At 30.9% G+C, this 21,062-nt stretch overlaps 1 protein-coding gene and 2 pseudogenes across 2 annotated transcripts; all 3 read left to right on the forward strand.

The window, feature by feature from the left end:
- The first annotated feature begins 4,576 nt into the window (after window positions 1-4,576).
- On the forward strand, window positions 4,577-6,966 carry LOC123201323 (3-hydroxybutyryl-CoA dehydrogenase-like). Of its 2 annotated transcripts, none has more exons than XM_044616777.1 (4): window positions 4,577-4,816; window positions 4,973-5,191; window positions 6,030-6,142; window positions 6,324-6,966. In XM_044616777.1, exons 1-4 carry the CDS (start codon window positions 4,631-4,633, stop codon window positions 6,691-6,693), a joined length of 888 nt encoding a protein of 295 aa, XP_044472712.1. In that variant the 5' UTR covers window positions 4,577-4,630; the 3' UTR covers window positions 6,694-6,966. The 2 variants fall into 2 exon arrangements, with proteins under 2 accessions (XP_044472712.1, XP_044472711.1); XM_044616776.1 differs by having other exon boundaries at window positions 4,580-4,816; window positions 4,970-5,191.
- Window positions 6,967-7,377: 411 nt separating this feature from the next.
- Window positions 7,378-13,515, forward strand: LOC123201705 (annotated as a pseudogene).
- Window positions 13,516-15,863: 2,348 nt separating this feature from the next.
- Window positions 15,864-19,491, forward strand: LOC123201706 (annotated as a pseudogene).
- Window positions 19,492-21,062: the final 1,571 nt, after the last annotated feature.

A 21,062-nucleotide genomic window follows, 5' to 3' on the forward strand; every position in this document is an offset into this window, starting at 1 on the left:
AAAAAGAATAATAGAAAATTATTTCAAAGCAAAAATGTTTAATTAGATCATGAGGAGATACTTTAATTTATTTAATAATAAAATTATACATATATATAACTTAGATATATAAATAATATATTATAATATAATTAAATATTTTTAAATTAAAATAAAATAATATCTAATCATATAATATAATAAAACTATATAAAAAAAATTATGGGCAAAATATTGTTTATTGTTTAATATTTTATTAAAAGGTAATTGTTTATTATCCAACAACGGCTATCATTGAAGGTGCTCAAAATAGGTTTGATAGACACGCGCCTATATGGGAGGTGGGGAAGGAAAAGAAAAGGAGAAAAAAAGGTCAAAGGGATGACCGGATATAGGCGGTGGAATGAGCTGCGGTAGGCGGACGTCACGGGCAAATAGCGTGATAAGTAAACGAAATTAGATTTGGTTTGCAACTGGCTTGTCGGGTCAACAACTCTTATCTAATTTTCTTTTTCTTTCTTGCATTTAAACATGTAAAATTTGTGAAGTCCACCAAACCCACCTTTTTTTTTAAATTATTATTTAAATTTACCATTCTTTAAAATACTCTTTTTTTTTAATTTAACAAATTCTTACCTAATTAGTTAATTAAGATGATTAAAAAAATAAATTTAATTAAATAATTATATTAAAAATAAAATAATTTCACAATAATATCTAATTAAAAGCTCAAAATTAAATACTTATAACATTGCTTTCTATAAATTTGAAGGTGAAAAGTATTTGTTGATTAATATAAAAAAATTAGAGGTAGATGTAACCCGATCAACTACAAACACTTGCTTGAGTTTATCTCAAATAAATAATACTTCAGTTTGAATCTCGAATTCGATTAACTAAAATTAAGGGTGACTTGAGTTCAGTTTAAATAAAAAATGTTAGCGTCAGTTTGAATTGATTTTAACTCAAATTCATAGTTTAAATCAGTAACATAAATTCATAGTTTAAATTTAAGATTCGAGTTCGTGACTTATTAATAAAATTATATTATTTTATCTAAATAATAGATTAAAAATATGATTTTATAAATTATTCACGAATTTAGATAATAAATTTGAATCACTAATTTGAATTATAAATTTAATTCAAACTCAAACTATGAATCAAAATTATATATCTGAGTGAAACTTAAATTAGACCAAACTAAACATTATTTTAACTTGAATTTGATTTAATTTTTTTTATAAATTAAATTCTTTAATTTAAATTTAAACTAAACGGATTTGAAATAATTCCGACCCATTCGAACCGGGTTTCAAAACCACATCAAGCCTATTCTATGCAACCCCATAAGATAAGAGCTAGGCTTCAATGAAATTGACCCATGTGATTCTTGAATTGAATAATTGCCGATTTCACCTAGATATATGTGTAGAAATAATAATAATATCTATCCAAATTATTTCAATAAATTGACCCAAAAACCTATGAACACAATTATCGGCAAGCGTAAAATCAAGCCATGCCTTTGAAATTTGAGAGCCAACTCTTACCAAACCTTGGACTTTTGAATCAAAGTTGCATAATTCACAGGCCTCACATTTGACTCTCGAGTTAAACAAATTAGCGCACATTGGAGCCCTGAAGAAAATTTGAGATTCTCCCTAGACTTTTAACTAATTTTGTCATATCTATATTCTTTTAACAGTGTATTTGATTTGTCTAATATTTTATTATTAAAATTAAAATTTATTTTAAAAATAAATTATTTAATAAAATTATTATTATTATATTTAATAAAATTTAATTAAAATTAATAGATATAAATAATTATTATATTTGATTAAAGGTAATAAAAAAATACTATATATTATTTTACATTTAAATGTTCTTAGGTTTAATTATTTTAAAATATGTTTTTTTATGTTATTTATTATATTAATTAAAAATAAGATTATTTTTGTCATAAAAAAATTAATGAATAATTATATAATTGTAATAAAATGAAAATTATTTTAATAATCTTTAAATACCTAAAATGAATGTGATAATAAGACTACCCCTTATGTTATCTGTTATATCATTATTGGTAATAGATGATTACCGAAATTTTTTATATTTATAAACTAAACAACATAATGTAAGTAATAAAAATAGATTATCGGGGGTGTTTGGTTTGAAGAATATTTTATTACGAAAATTAAAAGATTATTTTGAAGATAGAGTATTTTAACGAGTATTGTGTAAAAATTATTATTATATTTGATAAAAATTGACAGATATAAATAATTATAGTATTTAATTAAAGGTAATAAAAGAATTTTAGTATATTATTTTACTTAAATACCCTTAGATTTAATTATTCTAAAATATTTTTTATATTACTTGTTATATTAATTGAAATAAGATTATTTTTATTATTAAAAAATTAATAAATAATTATATAATTATAATAAAATTAAGATTATTTAGTAATTTTTTAATACCTAAAGTGACGCTGGTAATCAGATTGTCTCTTATATTGTTTATCACATCATTAATGGTAATATAAGATTATCAAAATCTTTTATTATTTATAAACTAAATAAAATAATATAAATAATAAAAAATATATTATTAGAATTATCTTTTTTAACCTCTAACCAATCCCCGTAAAAGAAACAAATAGTGAGAATTGTTTTGCAAATTAATTCTCAAATCGAAAAAATGATTAATGGGTCTAATAAAAAATATAAAGTCAACTTTTGTAAATGAACTTAACTAAAAAATTTGATAAGTTGATTGATGATTTCATTTCACCCCCACAAGCAATTATAGGCATTTGATGGGTTTGCTTTATGGATGGTTGACATTTCTTAAAGTGAGAATGGAGATAGATTACAAAGAGACTCCCACTTGAGCTTGTTTGTTTTTGTTATCATGAACATTCATAAAGGATGGCAATTTCCTTTTCCTTTAACCTTTTATATTTGGTCAAATTGGTGATGTTTTAAGTTTTTCATTAATACTATATTTTTTTGGGTTGGACTTTCCTAACATGGGCCATACTTTTCCTTGGACTGAATTGGGCTTTTGTGCTTCTTAGGAAAAAACATGGCCCATGTTAGGCATGTCCAAACCTCATTTGGAGATGTAAGATATCCCACGGTGTAAAGGCCAAAGGACTATTTCCCACCGAAGTTCAGTGAAAAAACAAATTCTCATTCGTTAATTTTTAAAAGCTTAAATACATATTTATATGTTAAAATTTACTATTAGAATTAAGAGTAAAATTGTTATTTAACTAAAACTATTTAAAAAACTAAAAACTTATAACATTTCTCTTCTAAATTTAAAAATTTAAAATTTTTTTTTTTTTTAATATTCGAAAAGTTACATTTTTCTCATAGGGTTTTATATTTTCCAGTAACCATGTTCCGATAACCATTTTGGGAAGGCTGACTGACGTTAATGACATGAGGTTTAGATAAAATAGTTATGGATGGGGAATGGGGAATGGGGCATGGGGAATAGGTTAATGACCCTGGCACACTGGATTTAGATACCTTTGATCAACCAATTAATGTAAAATGGGTTGGGCTATAAGAATTCTTACAACACAGAGTTTGATATATGAAATAAATAACAATAAAATTATATGTATATATATATTTTATATATAATTTAGATACATAAATAATATATTATTATATAATTATATAATTTAAAAAATAGATAAAAAACCTCATTATATAATGGTATATTATCTATGTATCCAAATTATATATAAAAAATATATACACATAATTTTACTCGATAAATATTACAAAAGCATGGTAACCAGGTATGCATGGTTGGACTAATATTTGAAATTTCAACCTATCGGGAAATAACATAGAAGAGTAATATTATGTACACAAACCAATAAATATAAATTTGAGTGTGAATGATGATATATTATCATGTGATTGAATATTACCTTTGAAATCTCACAATCGTATAATAAAATATTATTATTTATATTTAAATTTGTATTTATTATTTATATACATGGTTCTGCTAGACCCATAAGACATTAATGGGTTTTTAATTGAAGCAAAAAGGGAAAGTGACACTTCCTTTTTTACTTTATATATTACTTCCTTTAAATTTCTCAAATTACAACATTTTTAAAATGATATAAGAAAATGAGAACTCTAATTTTACCTTTGTTTCTACAAAGTCATTTTTATAGAATTTATATTTAGTTATTTCTTTCCCATTTGACTTTATAAAAATAAATTCATTTTAATTATTTAAAAAAATAATTAACAAAATTATAAAAATAAAATAGAAACTAGATTGTTAGACATAATTAAAAATTGATTGAAAGATTAAAAAATATTTAGAGTTTTTAGTAAATAAAGATTTTTCAGTAAAATTTTAGAATTTTTTTATTTCAAATATAAATATTAATAAAATAAATATACAAATAATTGTACACAATGTAAATAATAATAATAATTTAGAGGTCAATCAATAATTTTTGAGATATTATTATCCATTTTACTAATTTGAATATAAATATAAGTTGATAATATTTATTTATTTAATTTAAATAAAAAATTAATTTACTATTAAAATTGACATATCAATCCAGAGGTGATGGCGGAGTACTCGCTACTGTTGCAAAATGGATGAGATCCAGGCCATAGGCGTGGTGGGCGGCGGCCAAATGGGCTCGGGAATCGCTCAGCTCGGCGCCATGCACGGCTTGCCCGTGTGGCTCGTCGACACGGATCCAGAAGCCCTGGTTCGAGCCACCAAATCTATCTCCAGTTCCATCCAAAGATTTGTTTCCAAAGGCCAGCTTTCTCAGGCAAGAAGCTCCTTGTTTGATCTTTAAATTTGATTGCTTTAATGTACATGAGCGAGCTTTTAATTAATACGAGAGACTAGATTGCTTCTCTAACAAATTACTGATGAAAAATTGGAAATTTAAGCTTGGATTACTGTAATATGTAACTTTCAGAAGGCGGGGAGTGATGCTCTGAGACTTCTAAGGTGTACTTCAAATTTGGAAGACCTTAGTTCAGTGGATATTGTAATTGAAGCTATTGTGGAATCTGAAGATGTGAAGAAGCGGCTGTTTTCTCAGCTAGATAAGATGACTAAACCTTCTGCTATTTTGGCATCAAACACAAGTTCCATTTCTATTACTCGGCTTGCCTCTTCAACCAGCAGACCGCGCCAGGTGATACTGAAAAATACGCTTTAGAATGGTTAAAAGGCCATTACATGTTTATTATAACTGTTGATTTTTACTGTTTGTTCATGGAATTACTTTCCTTCATGAAAATATGTATTGTTTAAGGAACCTCTTTGATCTATATTGTGCTTGGAATTTTTCATTCTATAGTTGGCTTTTACGGTCAATAATTGCAGTTGGGTCTCCTACCCAGTTGTTCATTTAAGGCCTTGAGTACTGCTATTTAAGTGTACTACTGCACCTAAAAATTTATGGTTAAGTTTTGGAGATGGTACTTGCCAGGAGGTAGATGCCTTGCTGACCGAGCTTGAATTCATCTCTCTGACATATCTTATCATGATTTCCCTGCCAATATTTGGAGGGAGAAAGAAGGATGGTGCTTTGAACATTCGAAAAGTGGCTCAAATTGTTATAAATATGCTTTCTGATCACCTTGATTCTCTGCTTTTACCTTGCATTTTTTGAGTAATACTATATAAATAAATAAATTGTACAAACCTATTCATCTAACCTCATTTGGTAGTATTTGATCGGATGATTGTAAAGTGAGAGAAAAAATAAATGATCACATCATCCACTGACAAGCTGTCATCTTAGTTTGTACATAGTTTTATTTGCCTTTTTTACCATCATGAAGCATGATCTTATGAGTGATTGGCTTGTTCAGTGATGTATTTAACTTGTCTAGTTCTACATTGTTGCATGGTAAATTTGTGTTTGGTATGTAGGTTTTAAATAACATTTAGCAGCAATCCGTTCAACATTTTGTCCAATTTTTGAAATTAGGATTCTGACCCAGTAGAAGGGAAATTCTCATCTGCAGGTGATTGGTATGCATTTTATGAATCCTCCACCTATAATGAGATTGGTTGAGATTGTGCGGGGAGCAGATACATCAGATGAGACATTTAGTGCAACGAAAGCCTTGGCAGAGAGGTGATTGGCTCAGATACCTTCAACCATGAAAATTTATATGGTTTTGGTTTGTCTTTCTGCTTTTTGTTGAACAAAAATAAGAAAGAAATGATTCAGGAACATATTGGAAAGAGGGGGATGAATGTGCATGCCTCTTTTCTATTTGGCCTGCTATTGCACAATTCTGACTATGGATTTGCAGGTTTGGCAAGGCAGTGGTATGCTCCCAGGATTATGCTGGCTTCATTGTTAATCGGATTTTAATGCCAATGATTAATGAAGCCTTTTTTACGCTTTATACTGGAGTCTCAACAAAGGAGGACATTGATGCAGGGATGAAGCTGGGAACAAACCATCCAATGGGTCCTTTAGAACTTGCAGATTTCATTGGACTGGATGTCTGCTTGTCAATAATGAAAGTCCTCCATGCAGGTCTAGGAGATAGTAAATATGCTCCCTGTCCTCTTCTTGTTCAGTATGTTGATGCAGGACGGCTAGGAAGAAAGCGAGGAATTGGAGTTTATGACTACCGTAAAGCACCTGAAGTGGTAAAGCCAAAACCTTCTCTGTGAGTTGCATTATAAAAACAATAAGGTTTAAAGCAGGGTACCTTTGTGAATATAATGCCTGGCTTATCTCTTTAGTCAAGATGAATGTTTGCAGGTTGCTGCCCACTATAATCCTTGCTAGAAATATTTTCTTTTGTACCTTTTGTGAATAATAGATCATGGAATAATAGTTAAGATGGTGAGACTCTTTAAAAGGTTAAAAAGTTTGTTTACTTTAAAAAGGGAAGTGGCACAATGCAAACATCCTATTCATAAATTTTGGAGGACTTTTATGCATCCATTATGTACTTGTTTCTTTCTTGAAATTTATACCTTTTATCGGTTAGCGGAGACAGAGCATCAAACTTAGCTCCTAAATTTCAATGAGTAGCCAAAATATGACCCACAAAAGAGAGCCTCCTGAGTGTTGCATTAACTTCAAGTTTTGATCATATGCATGAGCAGCCAGCCCCCCATCACATCTTACCCTAAAGTTGGCATATGGGCAGCACAGCCTTGTTTATTGATGGTGATTGAAATGGAAGCCAATCAATAGGCAGAAGCTTAAAATATAGAAAAGAAAAAAAATGAACACCATTATTAGATAAGAAAGCAGATTGGAAGGGGTTTTAGAGCTCCACTTTTTTCTATACATTTGTTGTTTTGGTTGCATTTTTGAGGGTGAAAGAAAGGCAGTAGTAGGTAGCAATGAAGTTCTTATTCCGGTGTCGCTGCTGCTCATGTTTCTGCTTCATGAAGTCCCAAAAAGACAAACCAAAGGTGAAGGATGCTAAAGGAGAGAAGAAAGAAGCCAAGATAGAGAAAAAGAAAGCTGAAGGCATTGTAATGTTTAATTCTCTTTCTTGTTTAATCTTCTTTCTGTTGCTGAAGCAATTGACTGCAGCATGTTTGACGAGAGTTCAGACGAAATGCTGGCTTGGGATCCCTCTAAAATTGTCTATTGTTTCCACTTCATATTGCAGTGGAACCAATAGACAATTTTAGAAGGAAACCAAGTCAAACAAAGATGCAAGGAAAAAAAAAAAAACATTTGGATGAGCCTATGATTGTTAGAAAATTTTTTGACGTGTATTAACATTAATTATGATTTTAATTTAAATAAACTTAAATAATCTAATGACGATTTAAAAATAATTTTAAATGATTAATAAAAATAAATTTAATATAGTTATCGGACATTTGATGGAAAGCTTTAGTAACCTATTTAAGCCTTCTTTTCTGAAAATTTGAAACTTATACTATATAATTTTACCTATTAAAAATAGTTATTCAAAGGGATGTCAAGATCAAAAGATATTCTAATTTTAAAAGCTTTTTCAGATTGTATGATGTTTAAGTTATTACCATAATCGGAAAATTCTGCAGAAAGGTGAACCCAGTAAAGATCCCTTCTGCGGCAGGACCTACAGTCTCTGAAGACAGTTGTACCTTTTCAGAATCTCCAGGGGTTCGGCAAAAGGGACAAATTCCTTTGCATTTTCATTCTAGCTAAAATTAAAACCATGCGTTCAAGTAAATAAATTGAATGCTGGGGATAGTACGAAGGAGAGAATCCAGGTCTTTTCAGGACAAATTTGCCGAATTTAAGATTTTAATTGTCCTATATAGATAACGCTGATTTTAACAACTCAAATCATTAATTATAAATAATTTTATCTTTTTTTAATTATAATTCAATTTTTAACATAAAATAATATTTAATTATTAATTAAAAACTATTTTATTAATAAATTAATGGATTATCCCATCAAAAACATGTGGATTGACTTATTAAGGGTTTGATATGAGAGCCTGTATTTTGACCAGTCTTGGCACAACGGATTGAGCCAAGGTCAGCATGACCCGTTTACATGTCTAGCATTTCAATTGCAACACATCTTGGTTTTAAATTAAAGCTTTATGCTAAAATGGGGCCTCGTTTTAAAGTATTTTCATTGACATAAAAGATAGATAAAAGAGTTTATAGAGAAGAGAGGAAAATTTTAAAGGTTACATAAATTCATTGCATTACGTTATGAATTTTGTTTTTCTTTAATTGATTGAAGAGACGATAAAGAAAAAACAATTTGGGGTTTTTATCATACTAATAAAATTATATATACATATTTATGATATACAATTTGAGTATATTGATGATATATTATTATATGATTTAATGATTTTAAATTAAAAATAAAGTAATACTCAATTACGTAATGATACATTATCTGTATATTCAAACTATGTATTAAAAGTATGTATATATAGTGTTGTTCATATTTGAGAAAAGCAATACTTACATTTTGTGGTAGGTAAGATGAAAAATAAAGACTTACAAAAAAAAAAAGTGTGAGGGACTAAAAAGGAAGATATATGTATAAGAAATAATATATCATGATCAAAATTTTAACTTATTTGGTTTAATAATTGTAAAATCAGTTACTAAATCTGAGATTTACTTGCATGATGTGATTGACTTAACCCTTTAAAATAGTCTGATTTAAGTAAAATTGTTTAAGCCATCTTATTCGAATAGGACTCTTTGGTACAAAAAATAAATTAAAAATACAAAAAAAAGGGTAAAAATATAAAGATTGAAATTCAAAAGTCTATGAAAACAGGAAACAAATCCTTGGAAAAGAAAAAAGCTCCTTTATTTTTTATCAAATATATAAAATAAATAATACCGATGGCAGCACTGTTATTAGATATTTTTAAAGACTAAATACGTTTTTTTTTAACCGATGGCCGACCTGTATTTGTTAAATAAATAAATTTAGAATATAGTGATTAAATTTATAATTACGATATTAAATAAATTAAAATTTCATAAATATGACAAATGATCATGACTAAATACATTGATAATGTCTAAAAATAAAGAATAATATTATGTATACAAATATTTAATATATAATTTATATACACAAATAATATATTATAATATGATTGAATATTATTTTATTTTTAATTCAAAATATATATTATTTATATCTTTAAAGTTTATATTAAAAATATGTATATAAAATTTTATTAAAAAAATAAATTAATATATGAAGATTAATTAGTTTCGCGCTAGCTAGACATAATTGTGTTTGGTCAAATCCGATGCGATCTACCATAACTATGGTTATATTACATTATGCCTGCCAGTTAACAGGTTTTGCGAATTGTGTTGGTTCATGACATGATAAGACCCTTTAACTGTATTTTTATGGGTTCTTAACAGAGTGGTTCGTGTATTTTTATAGATTAGACCATCATATTATATTTTTTAATATTTAATTTTTTGAGGCCAAAGGATTAATTTCCGTCAAAAGAATATTTTTTTCCTAAGTTCCCCCATTAACTTAAAAAAAAATTAAACATTCATTACTCTGTTTAATTTTACGGTTAATTTCAAAGATAAAATCATTATTTAGAAAAAATATATCACATTTCTTCCGTAGGTTTAAAAATCTAACAATTTCACCTTACTTTATTTGCCACCTAATTTTTTTCCTCTCTTCGACGAACAACTCCTTCCAGGTAGTCGAAGTTCTCCCTCTTGGTCAACTTCTCTTTTTCTCCTAGTCTAGCCATCGCCCTCCTTTGGTTTGACGAAGATGAAATCGTCTTTACCTCTAATGAAGACGATTCATCTTTGTCGGATTAAGGAAGGGCAACGATGAGACTAGGAGGGAGAACGTTGACAACTAGGAAGGAATTGTTTGTCGAAGAGAGAAAAAAAAACCTAGAGGGAAATAGTCACTTTTTCAATCTCGAATGAAGGGAAATTTTTAGATTTTTAAAATAAGAAGAGAAATGTGATAAATTTTTAGTTTTTTAAATATTTTTTAATATATTTAACTAAATAATATTTTTACCCTTAATTTTATCTACAAAATTTAATGAATAGGTAAGTATTTTAATTTTTTAAAGTTAACGAAAAAACTTGAAAAAAGAGTAATCGTTGGATTGGAATAAGTACTTTGTCCTTCTTTTTAATTTTTTAATATTTGTTTATCGGGTCATCCCCGCAATTTTGGAAGTCTAACTTGATCTGTCTGTTACTCTGTTTTGTAAGGTTATATAAAAAGGGAAGGTCTTTTTCTATTCTACATAAGTAATACAAATATTCCTCTTAAATATTTAACTTCAATTTCTATAATGTGTTTTCTAATTCATTTCATTTTGAATTTCCAGGCAAAGTTTCAGCATCAGTATTTTGAAGAGGAAAAGGAAGCAGAAGATGTTACCAGGCACAAGTTCAGATGGTGGTACACTGTCGTTAGAGGCTGCAGGAGGTGATGTTGATGGAGAACAAAGACGGTGGTGGAAGAAAGTTTTGGACTTGGAAGAGGCAAAGAATCAAGTGTTGTTTTCTCTACCGATGATTCTTACTAATGCTTTCTACAATGCCATCCTTTTGATTTCCGTCATGTTTGCCGGTCAACTTGGCACACTTGAGCTTGCTGGTGCCACACTTGCCAATTCTTGAGCCACTGTCACTGGTTTTAGTTTCATGGTGAGATTCAAACGCATTGTTTTTTTGCTTCAGTGGAAAGTCAGTTAGTTATCGAAATTCCATAGAAAGTCATATTTTAGGAGCGAATTAGCTCTTCATGAAGAAGGTCTTTTCCTAAAATATGCCGCAAATATGACTTTGTCTCTCCCTCTCTGTATGAAATTTGTTAATTAAATTTCGTGTGCATCTCCCGTGTTTCTTTACACAATTTCTCGTCTCCAACTCATTTTTGTTTATTTTAATTCTTCTTTGACAGTCTTCTATAGTCTTGTTTTAGACAAGGTTAAGTGGAGCACTTGAAACACTTTGTGGTCAAGGATTTGGAGCCAAATTATACAGAATGTTGGGAATATATCTTCAAGCATCTTGCATGATATCGTTCTTCTGCTCAATGATCATATCCCTCTTATGGTTCTATACAGAGCCTATACTTATCTGATTTCATCAAGAACCCAGTATTTCAAAACAGGCAGCTCTTTATATGAGACATCTCATTCCTGGCATATTTGCATACGGCTTTTTACAGAACATCTTAAGGTTTCTTCAAACTCAATCCATCGTTTTGCCGATGGTCTTGTTCAAATGAGCATTCATTTCGCCATTGCATATGCTTTAGTTCATTGGACATCAGTTGGTTTCAAGGGAGCTTCTCTGGCAACTTCAGTTTCATTGTGGATATCAGTTCTTGTGTTAAGTCTTTTGTGGGGAAAAATTGAAGCGTACATGGAAGGGATTCTCTTTTGAGTCGTTTAGTTTCATCCTTACCAGCTTAAAACTAGCCTTGCCCTCTGCAACAATGCTATGGTAAGTGTCGCGAATCCTAAGAGATGCATAGTCTCATTTAGCTAAATTACTTAGAATCATGAGTGCTCTGTCATGTTTATATAAAAGAGAAACACAAATTTACTGCCTCTCTAGGTTCTGATAGATTATTTCAGAAGGTCACAAATGCCTAGTTCAATATTTGAAACATGGAAATCATCTTTGTGTTACTCCTGTAAACATGTATTCATAATAATTGTACTAAATTTGCCTTACGATCTTAAAACAGTTATTGATTTGTATGGATAAAATCTCACACTATGATCTCTAGAGTTGGAAGCAATAGTCGTGTAGAGTGATAGAACATCAACACATCCCCTAAGTCTTACCAATCATAAATTAAAAAAATTTTTCTAGCTGGGAGTATTGGGCTTTTGAGATTCTTGTGTTCTTAGCTGGATTGATGCCAAACTCAGAACTAACCATTTCGTTGATCGCAATGTCGTAAGTTTGACTTTATTTTTTTTCCTCCAAATAGATTTCTTTGCTGCCTCTTTTGTTATCCTAAACTGCGTTGTGCTGGTTTTCTTTCTCTTTTCTGGTTTTTCTGATCTTCAGTGTGAATACAGAGACTTTTGCATACATGGTTACCTATGGTCTTAGTGCAGCAGCAAGGTTAGTTGACATAAGATAAAAAATTTCTTGTTCTAGAAATTTAATAGAGACAAGTTTTATATTTTTGTGACAGCACAAGGGTGTCAAATGAGTTGGGAGCAGGAAATATCAATCGAGCTAAGAATGCCATGGCTGTGACTCCGAAGCTCTCCATTTTCCTGGCTCTTATAGTTGTTCTTGCTTTAGTTTTTGGTCATAACATCTGGGCTGGCTTCTTCAGTGACAGCACTGTAGTAATAAAGCAGTTTGCTTCTTTGACACCCCTTCTCGCAATCTCGATAACTTTGGATTCTGTTCAAGGTGTCTTATCAGGTTTGTATCATCCAATTCTTCTACCAAATGCAAGGTCCTAAACACAATAACTTCTAAGCAAAGTGTATCAACGCTCCAGAGTTTCGATGCAGGTGTGGCAAGGGGATGTGGCTGGCAATACTTGGCTGTGTGGGCTAACTTAGCAACATTCTTTTGTATTGGCATGCCAATTGCCGTACTTCTTGGATTTCAGTTGAAGCTTTATGCTAAAGTGAGACAACATTTAAAGTTAATTTATTCACTAATAAAACTTTCTCATTCCTCCTTTAATTTACTGATTTGGAATGCTTTATTTGGTACAGGGTTTGTGGATTGCGGTCTCTCTAGCCAAGCTAGCTCCCTTATATTGATTACGTGGTTTCGAAACTGGACTAAATCTGCAATTCTTGCAAGCAGAGAAAATGAAACCCCAAACACGGCCAACTTGTAAAACTTTGTAGGTAAGATTTTTCTTTAGGTATGTGATGATTCCTACTACAATGTGTCACAGTGGTTTCTGTAAGACTGGTGGAGTCACCCTTGCAAACTCCTAGAGATTATGCAGAATTAAACATATGATAAGAATATGGTGGGTGCATTCTCTTTCTCAATTTTTTTTTTCTCTACCCTACCAAGTCGGGTTGTTGATTGCATTTACAAGCTATGATTTTGATATTCTGGGGACCTTTCCAACCAGTTAACGAGGAATGTATAGGAATCTTGGGCAGTTCTGTAGTCTCTACTTAATTTATAGTCTGAGGTTGTGTTTGAGTAGGAAAATCCAACACCAGCAGGAGAATCCAAAAAGATTATGTTGGCATCTGGAATTTAAAGAAACCAACCAAATTTTATTAGTTACTTTTCATGCACATTCATCTTGGTAAAGAAACCAACAAAATTTTATTAGTTACAACCAAATTTTAAATAGTAGTTAAATTTTGGTATACACATCACATGACAAGAGTCATAACAACACCATTGTGAGATTTAATGCGAACACTCCCAACGCCTTTAATCTACACTTTTTCTTTATTGCCAACCATAACATCATCAAAATTCTTATTTTTTTCCAACTCCACAAAATAATTTATATCATTGCAAACATGGGTAGAAGTAGCATAATTAGTACCTTTTCATCTTTTGAGGTATGAGTTTCATTTGCACAAATCATTAAAATATGAAAATACCGTCATTATCAAACACAATAATGACATTATCAATTTTCTTATTATTCACCTTATTGAACACAATCATATCATCTCTCAGCTTTTTGTAGTGTGCTTAAATATATTCCTTCTTACCACAATAATAACAACACTCTTTGTCTTTGTAATTTTTCACTCTCGAATTGGATCTCCATCTCAATGCATCATCCCTTCTTGAGTCCCCTCTCTTTTAGAACCCTTCAAGGCTAATACACCATCTCCAAGTGATGAGTTCTTTGCTCCTATAAACTTTACATTGTCAAGCTATGTAAAAGTCACATTATCTAAATTTAAAGTAGAGTTACTCACCAACAAAGTCTAAACTAAATGTATATGATTTAGTTAAAGATGTCAACAAAAACAAAATCTTCTCTTTCACCTTCTAGCATATCAACAAACATAACTAGTAATTGAAAACTAGTTCATTAAACTCATTCACATGATCGTGGTGGCTCATAGATTCTTCCATCTTTGGAGAATACAAATCCACCTTCAAACACAATATGTTAGTCAACGAAATTGATGCATAAATATCGTCAAGTTTATCTCACAAACCCTTTGGTGTTGTTTCGATCAAGACACTATACTTCATCTAAAAGGCTAGGACTAATCTAATAATACTATCAACTTTCTCTAAATTCAACTCTAATCATAATCAGTTGTTCCGTTAGACTTATCATCATCTAATGCCTAATTCTAACCTTCATTGTACTAATAAATTTTGAATCTTATTTTGCCATAACATAACATACTTTTTCCATTAGACAAATGAATCTCAAACTTTGAAATTCTAGACATACCTCTTATCGTGCAACTTCAAGCAAACTAATTAAGCTACAAGCGTCTCTCGACCTCTTCCTCAAATCAAGCTTATCTTTTTCTAAGTGATGAACTTTCACTTTGATGCCACTGGTTGGGCACCAAAAAAAAAAAAAGAAGTGTAACACCAAAACTCATAAATAATAAAACAAGCCTAAAAGAAAAAGAATATACAAATATTTGGTTAGCCCAAGTGACATATTCCAAAAATCCAAATAATTAATAAATCTTCACAGTTATGTGACTTTTAGAATGAAAAAAAAGTCCAACTGCACCTCTTTAATAGTTATTAACTATTATTTAAATGCCTTTCACCTTTTGCATTGCCTAACCTAAAGGCTAAACAACCTATTTATTAAGAAAAGACCCTTAACAAATCTAATAAATAAAGAATGTAGGACCAAGACAATCTCAATATTTATGAACTTTAAAAAAAAAAAATCCTAACCCATTAAACTTTCTTGGATTTTGGGAGATTGATTGGAAGTGCAAGTGCGAACCCTTAAAATTATGGACTCTAATATGAATCCTGGTATGTCTCTTAGTTGTTCAATGCATCAAACATATTGTGCTAATGAAACTCTTCTATTTTCTAGCCAATGGTATTTGTTGACATGAAATGCTTTCCTTTAATTTTCTGTTGGTGAATTGAGTAAAATTTTTTTTCTCAAGTTTATGATGGTCAAAATGCTTTATGATTATGTATGGTTCAATGTGGGTCTTTTAAACCCATTCACAAGTTTTTTTTTTTCTTTTTAAAGTAATTATGCTCAAATACAAGTTTTTTTTTTTTTTTTTCTGAAAGTTCTAATATTCTATTAATTTTACTAACCCTAATGTTTTCATTTATAAGTATTTTTATGCAATTTTTAATATTGAATTATCGCCATTAGATGCTAGCTTATATTATGATCAATTCGAAGCTAACATGAATCATGATGATTTTTAAAAAAATAAAAGCTACTGGTGATCGAGATGGAGAAGAAACCAGCCGGGGAAGATGGAGGAAGAAAGTTTTGGACTCGGAAGAAGCCTAGAATCAAACTTTGTTTTCACTGCCCATGATTCTTATTAATGTGGTATATTACGCCATTACTACTGTGTCGGTCATATCTGCTGGCCAACTGTGGAAACTTGAGCTTGCTGGGGCCACCCTTGCCAATTCTTGGGTCTTTGTCACTGGCTTTGCTCTCTTGGTAACTTAAGCACCACAAATTTTCTTATACGTATTCATTAGGGTTGGACCTGAATTGAACTGGTTTGGATTCGAAAGTTGATTAAGAAACTTGAATCGAATTTGAGTTAGGAGGTTTGACTTTTAAACCAAACTGAATTTGAGTTAGAGAGAATTTAACTTGGTTTGGCTTATGAATTGAGTAGATGATTCATTCAATTCGAACTTAGCTCGTGGCTCAATTTGAATTATATTAAGTAATTGTTAAACATCGTCGTTTTATCAATGTCATGAATTTGAATAATAAATTTGAAACATAGATTCGAATTATAAATTTGAGTTAAATTTAAATCAACTCACTTTCATTCAAACCAAACTTAAATCATCTTTAATATTTGTTTGACGAACTCAAGTCATAGGATGTTCAGGTTCAACTCGGTCCACATCTACCCTTACTATTCATGACTACAAGCAATTTTTCAGAAACATACTCTATGTTTTTTTTTTTTTTCGGGTTTGATCATAAAACTTGTATGGATTAAATTTCTATGTTCTTGTTATAGACAGGATTAAGTGGAGCACTCGAAACACTTTGTTGTCAAGGATTCGGTGCTAGATTATACAGAATGCTGGGAATATATCTACAAGCATCTTGAGTCATTTCACTCTTCTTCTCAATTATTATATCCGTCATTTGGTTCCATACAAAACATATACTTAAAATTTTTTCATCAAGATCCCATCATTGCCAAACAAGCGGCTTTCTATATGAGATATCTCATCCTTGGTCTATTGGCATATGGCATTTTGCAGAACCTCTTACGGTTTCTTCAAACACAATCCATCGTTAAGCCATTGGCCTTGTTCTCAGCTCTAACAATGGGCATTCATATCGGTGTTGCGTATGCTTTAGTTTATAAAACATCCCTTGTTTTCAAGGGAGCTCCATTGGCAGCTTCTATTTCTTTCTGGATATCGACCCTTTTGTTGTCTTTCTATGTTCTTTGTGCAAAGAAGTTTGAGCATACATGGAAAGGATTTACATTTGAATCATTCAGTTTTATCCTTGCATGCTTAAAACTTGGTCTGCCTTCCGCAGCAATGTCGTGGTAAGTGTACCCGATTTTTCTATCTATTTAACTGATCTTCTCCTTGATTTTATCGTCTTGACTTGCAACCATACTTGTTCTACCATATTTATTGTTATACAGGAAAACTCTTTACCTAAACTCACAAGAATCGACACTTAAGAAATAACTACCAACAATAAGCTATAAAGATAACGATGAGACACATCATTTACCCACACACCAAATTAGAATGCGGACAAAAGAGCTACATTGGGTGTAGATAACTCTTTGGTAATGAATTTCAAAGGATTGACTCAACAAACAGATTATGTTAGTATTTATAAAAGAGAAACGAACATCAAACCACATTGAAAGTCTGAACATCGAAAGTTTTAGAAAATTAAAAATTTAGACAAAAGGATGATCATCGTTGTACTTTTATAGGCAAATCCAAATTAGGTAAGAAGCAATCCAAACTGTCTAAATTAAAACTACAATATGTCTCATCAATCTAATGACGGATGCAAAATAATCTCAACAAGAGTCCTTGGCGACACGAATCTTTGTATTGGTATACAACGCATTAATAACTATACATTGCAAACTTACCCCAACTCTCCACATGCTAATTCTGCAAAAAGGAGAAGAATTTTGAAGTCTTACACTTTGGAAATTATGAGACAATTGTTATAAAGCAAAACTTATCTTTGTCTTAACTCATAAAAATCAACACACAAAACATGATTACCCAGGGATAAACTACAAGGATAACAACCAAATGCATCATCTACCAATAGATCAAGATAATGCAAATAGAAGTTTCATCACTCAAAGACAATGAGAACAACTCTATAAGGCAGTTGAACTCCTTGACATCTATGATATTATTTTTTTATTTCATCGTATGCCTATAGCGAAAATAATTGCCTCCTATCAAATAAGGATTATGAAATCAAATGTATTTATCTTATTATTGTACAAATTAGAATAAGAGTAAATATATATAATCATACTTAAATTAGAAATATTTGAATACATATAATATAATTGTAGCTCCATCTTTTTGTCTTATAAAGATAAAGGGACCTACTAAGATGTAGGTGCATCCAAGAGACTCTTCAAACTCACTAGAGATCTAACAACACAACACTTTTTTATAATCATTACAGAAACTTTGTTAGAATCGTTGCCCAGAGATAAATACGTAACAGAACTACGGACGTAAGCTTTCAAGTAGTGAGCCAAACTACGTTAAAATCTACTGTGTCTTTTTTATTCATTCTCTTCCAAAATTAACCATACATTAATATAATGGATAATAGAATTAACTCACAATTCCAGTCAACATTATTATAGCCTCTCGTGTAATACTGTATATTGCGTAGTTCTAATTCATGATAAAAAATCACATCAACACTTATTTATGGAAAAGAATATGTTTATGGCCAGGCCATGGAATTAGATTCCCTTACTTCTCTACTTTTTATACTTGTCCAGCTTTGTGTTTGAGGCCTTTGATATTTTAGTGTTCTTATCTGATTGATGCTAAACCCAGAAGTAACTATTTCACTGATTGCCATGTGGTAAGCTTCAATCCCTTTTGCTGTTCTTTCCTTCCTCGTATTTTTATTAAACTAACTATCGATCCTCATTCTCATCAGTGTGAACACGGAGGTTTAGCCTGCGTGATTGCCTTAGGTCTTAGTGCTTCTGCAAGGTTAGTCAATGGCTTATGAGAACTTTGTTTAACGCATTTTGTGTGTAGAATTTAACAAAACTTATCTTGAATTTGTTACAGCACAAGGGTGTCAAATGAATTAGGAGCAGGAAATGTCAGTCGAGCTAAAAATGCCATGACTCTGGTGACTCTCAAGCTCTCTGTCATCCTTGTTCTTGTAGTTGTTCTTGCTTCCGCTAATAGCTCAGAAATGATAAAGGGTTTTGCCTCTTGAAATACTTTCTCATCGTCTCAATAATATTAGATTTTATGCAAAGTGTTTTCAGTTCTTGAATTGCACAAAAACTCCTTTGTAAAAGTTCTGCGCAATGAAAATAGAAAAAGGTTTGATCATCCCTGGTTCTTTTGTGAGCCCATCAAAAACTTGATTTGAGGTTTACAAATTGATGACCCACTTAAAATTTCAATTGATTACAGGTGACGATGCCCCCAAGTGATGTAATCATTCTACCCGATCCTGCTTCAGACCTCTCAGTGCACAGAAAATAGGTCACCATATATCCGATAGAGGGTGAATATTCACGAGACAAGTACATGCTTCAAAGAATTAGGTCATGCATTGTAAGAGAAAATCACTGATAAATTGGTAGGATTTTTTGTTTTTCATTGATAACTATGAGCACAAAAAATTTCTTCCTAAACATAACAGTATGTTTTCAATAAAACTATACATATCTATTTTGAGTACAGAAATAGATATACATTTAATATGAGTTACTGTGTGATTAAAAAATTTTGAATTAAAGTTAAAATAACACCTAATTACCTGATAACACATATAAATATATACTTATTTATGTTCTCAAAATAGGTATATATAATATTGCTTTTATTCTTTTGGGGTATGTAATTTATACCCAGGCTTTGTATCTCTCCAGCTGTTTAGTTGTTCTATATTCTCAAAATCTCATTGTTGTTTGTCATTTTATTTCTTTTTGTTTACCCCTTTGCAAATGTTTATGCCATTGAGACTTCTTTACTCTCTCTGCAAAAGTCCTTTTTCTTCTTTCCCTCGTCTTTTCTTTCATCACAATTGCCTTGTATGCTAATACAAACATGGAAACTTATCACAGAAGATAATGAAAATGTTAAATTTGATTGCAGGGCGAAGGCAATTCTTCAGGAAGTATTAAGCAGATAATGTTCAAAATACATGAATGCTTGGTGATCAGTTGGCTCTTGCTTGGGTTGTAAAACTCAGACCCTTCTTTTAATACAAGGAGATTCACCAAAGCACAGGCCTTTGTTGAAGAAATCTTTGGTGCCTCGGACCTATTTTTACCATAGTTGTCAAAGGTGATGAGGGTCTTATTACCTAGACAAAAAAGGTAGGGCAAAGACGTCGTTTTTTAACTCAAGGCAATAACAAATTTTCATTTAAAGATTTTCCCAATCCTATTAAATTTAAAATAACTTTTTATTACATCAATAATAAAAATTGATTGACAACTACATTAGTAGTCTTAAATTAGACTAACAACCAGTAATTATGCTTAGACCTCTTTGATAAATATATAAGAGTTTAGTGATAGGTAACCTATTTGAGGATTTTAAATCTCTCAAACAACTTCTTTGGCAACCTTAGAACTGACCGCTAGGCAACAGTTTGAGTTCGAGATTAAGACCCAAAAGTAGAGATAGAGGCAAAAGTTGCTGCAGGAGGGAGAGATGGTTCTATACCCGATTTGAGAGCCTAGCATCCTCACCCATTGAACCATAGTACCAATTCAACGACCTTTTAACTCATGGTCGACTTCTTAATAATCTAAGAACTCATTAGTGATCTCTTGAACGATCTCAAATCTTATCGAAAACCTTAAAAATTGTTAATAACTCTCATATCTGATTGAAAATTGCTCAAAACCTATTGGAAAGCCAAATACTTTGTCGAATATTGTTAAGGAATTGTTGTTAGCCCTCAAATTCAATTGAAGATAGTCTAGGTGATAATAAAATGTGTTTTTCCGATGCCCAAAGCTTCTCTAAAGGCATCCTAAAAGTATTAAAGGCGATTGCCTTTAAACCATTAGTTGCCTTGACAATACGCAAGGCAATGACATTACCTTGAGTAAAGCTTCGCCTCAACGCCTTTGATAACTATGAGTTTTTACCTTGGGCTACATACAATTGGCCTGCACCTGAAACGCCTAAT

Source organism: Mangifera indica, chromosome 18 (assembly GCF_011075055.1).
Source record: "Mangifera indica cultivar Alphonso chromosome 18, CATAS_Mindica_2.1, whole genome shotgun sequence".
In the NCBI taxonomy this organism is placed as follows: domain Eukaryota; kingdom Viridiplantae; phylum Streptophyta; class Magnoliopsida; order Sapindales; family Anacardiaceae; genus Mangifera; species Mangifera indica.

What these genes read in the sequence shown, in the direction of transcription:
- LOC123201323 (XM_044616776.1), top strand. Translation starts at nt 4,631, where the DNA reads ATGGATGAGATCCAGGCCATAGGCGTGGTGGGCGGCGGCCAAATGGGC. An exon ending in CAACCAGCAGACCGCGCCAG is followed by an intron (nt 5,192 to 6,029) that starts GTGATACTGAAA and finishes TCTCATCTGCAG; the next exon opens with GTGATTGGTATGCATTTTAT. An exon ending in ACGAAAGCCTTGGCAGAGAG is followed by an intron (nt 6,143 to 6,323) that starts GTGATTGGCTCA and finishes ATGGATTTGCAG; the next exon opens with GTTTGGCAAGGCAGTGGTAT.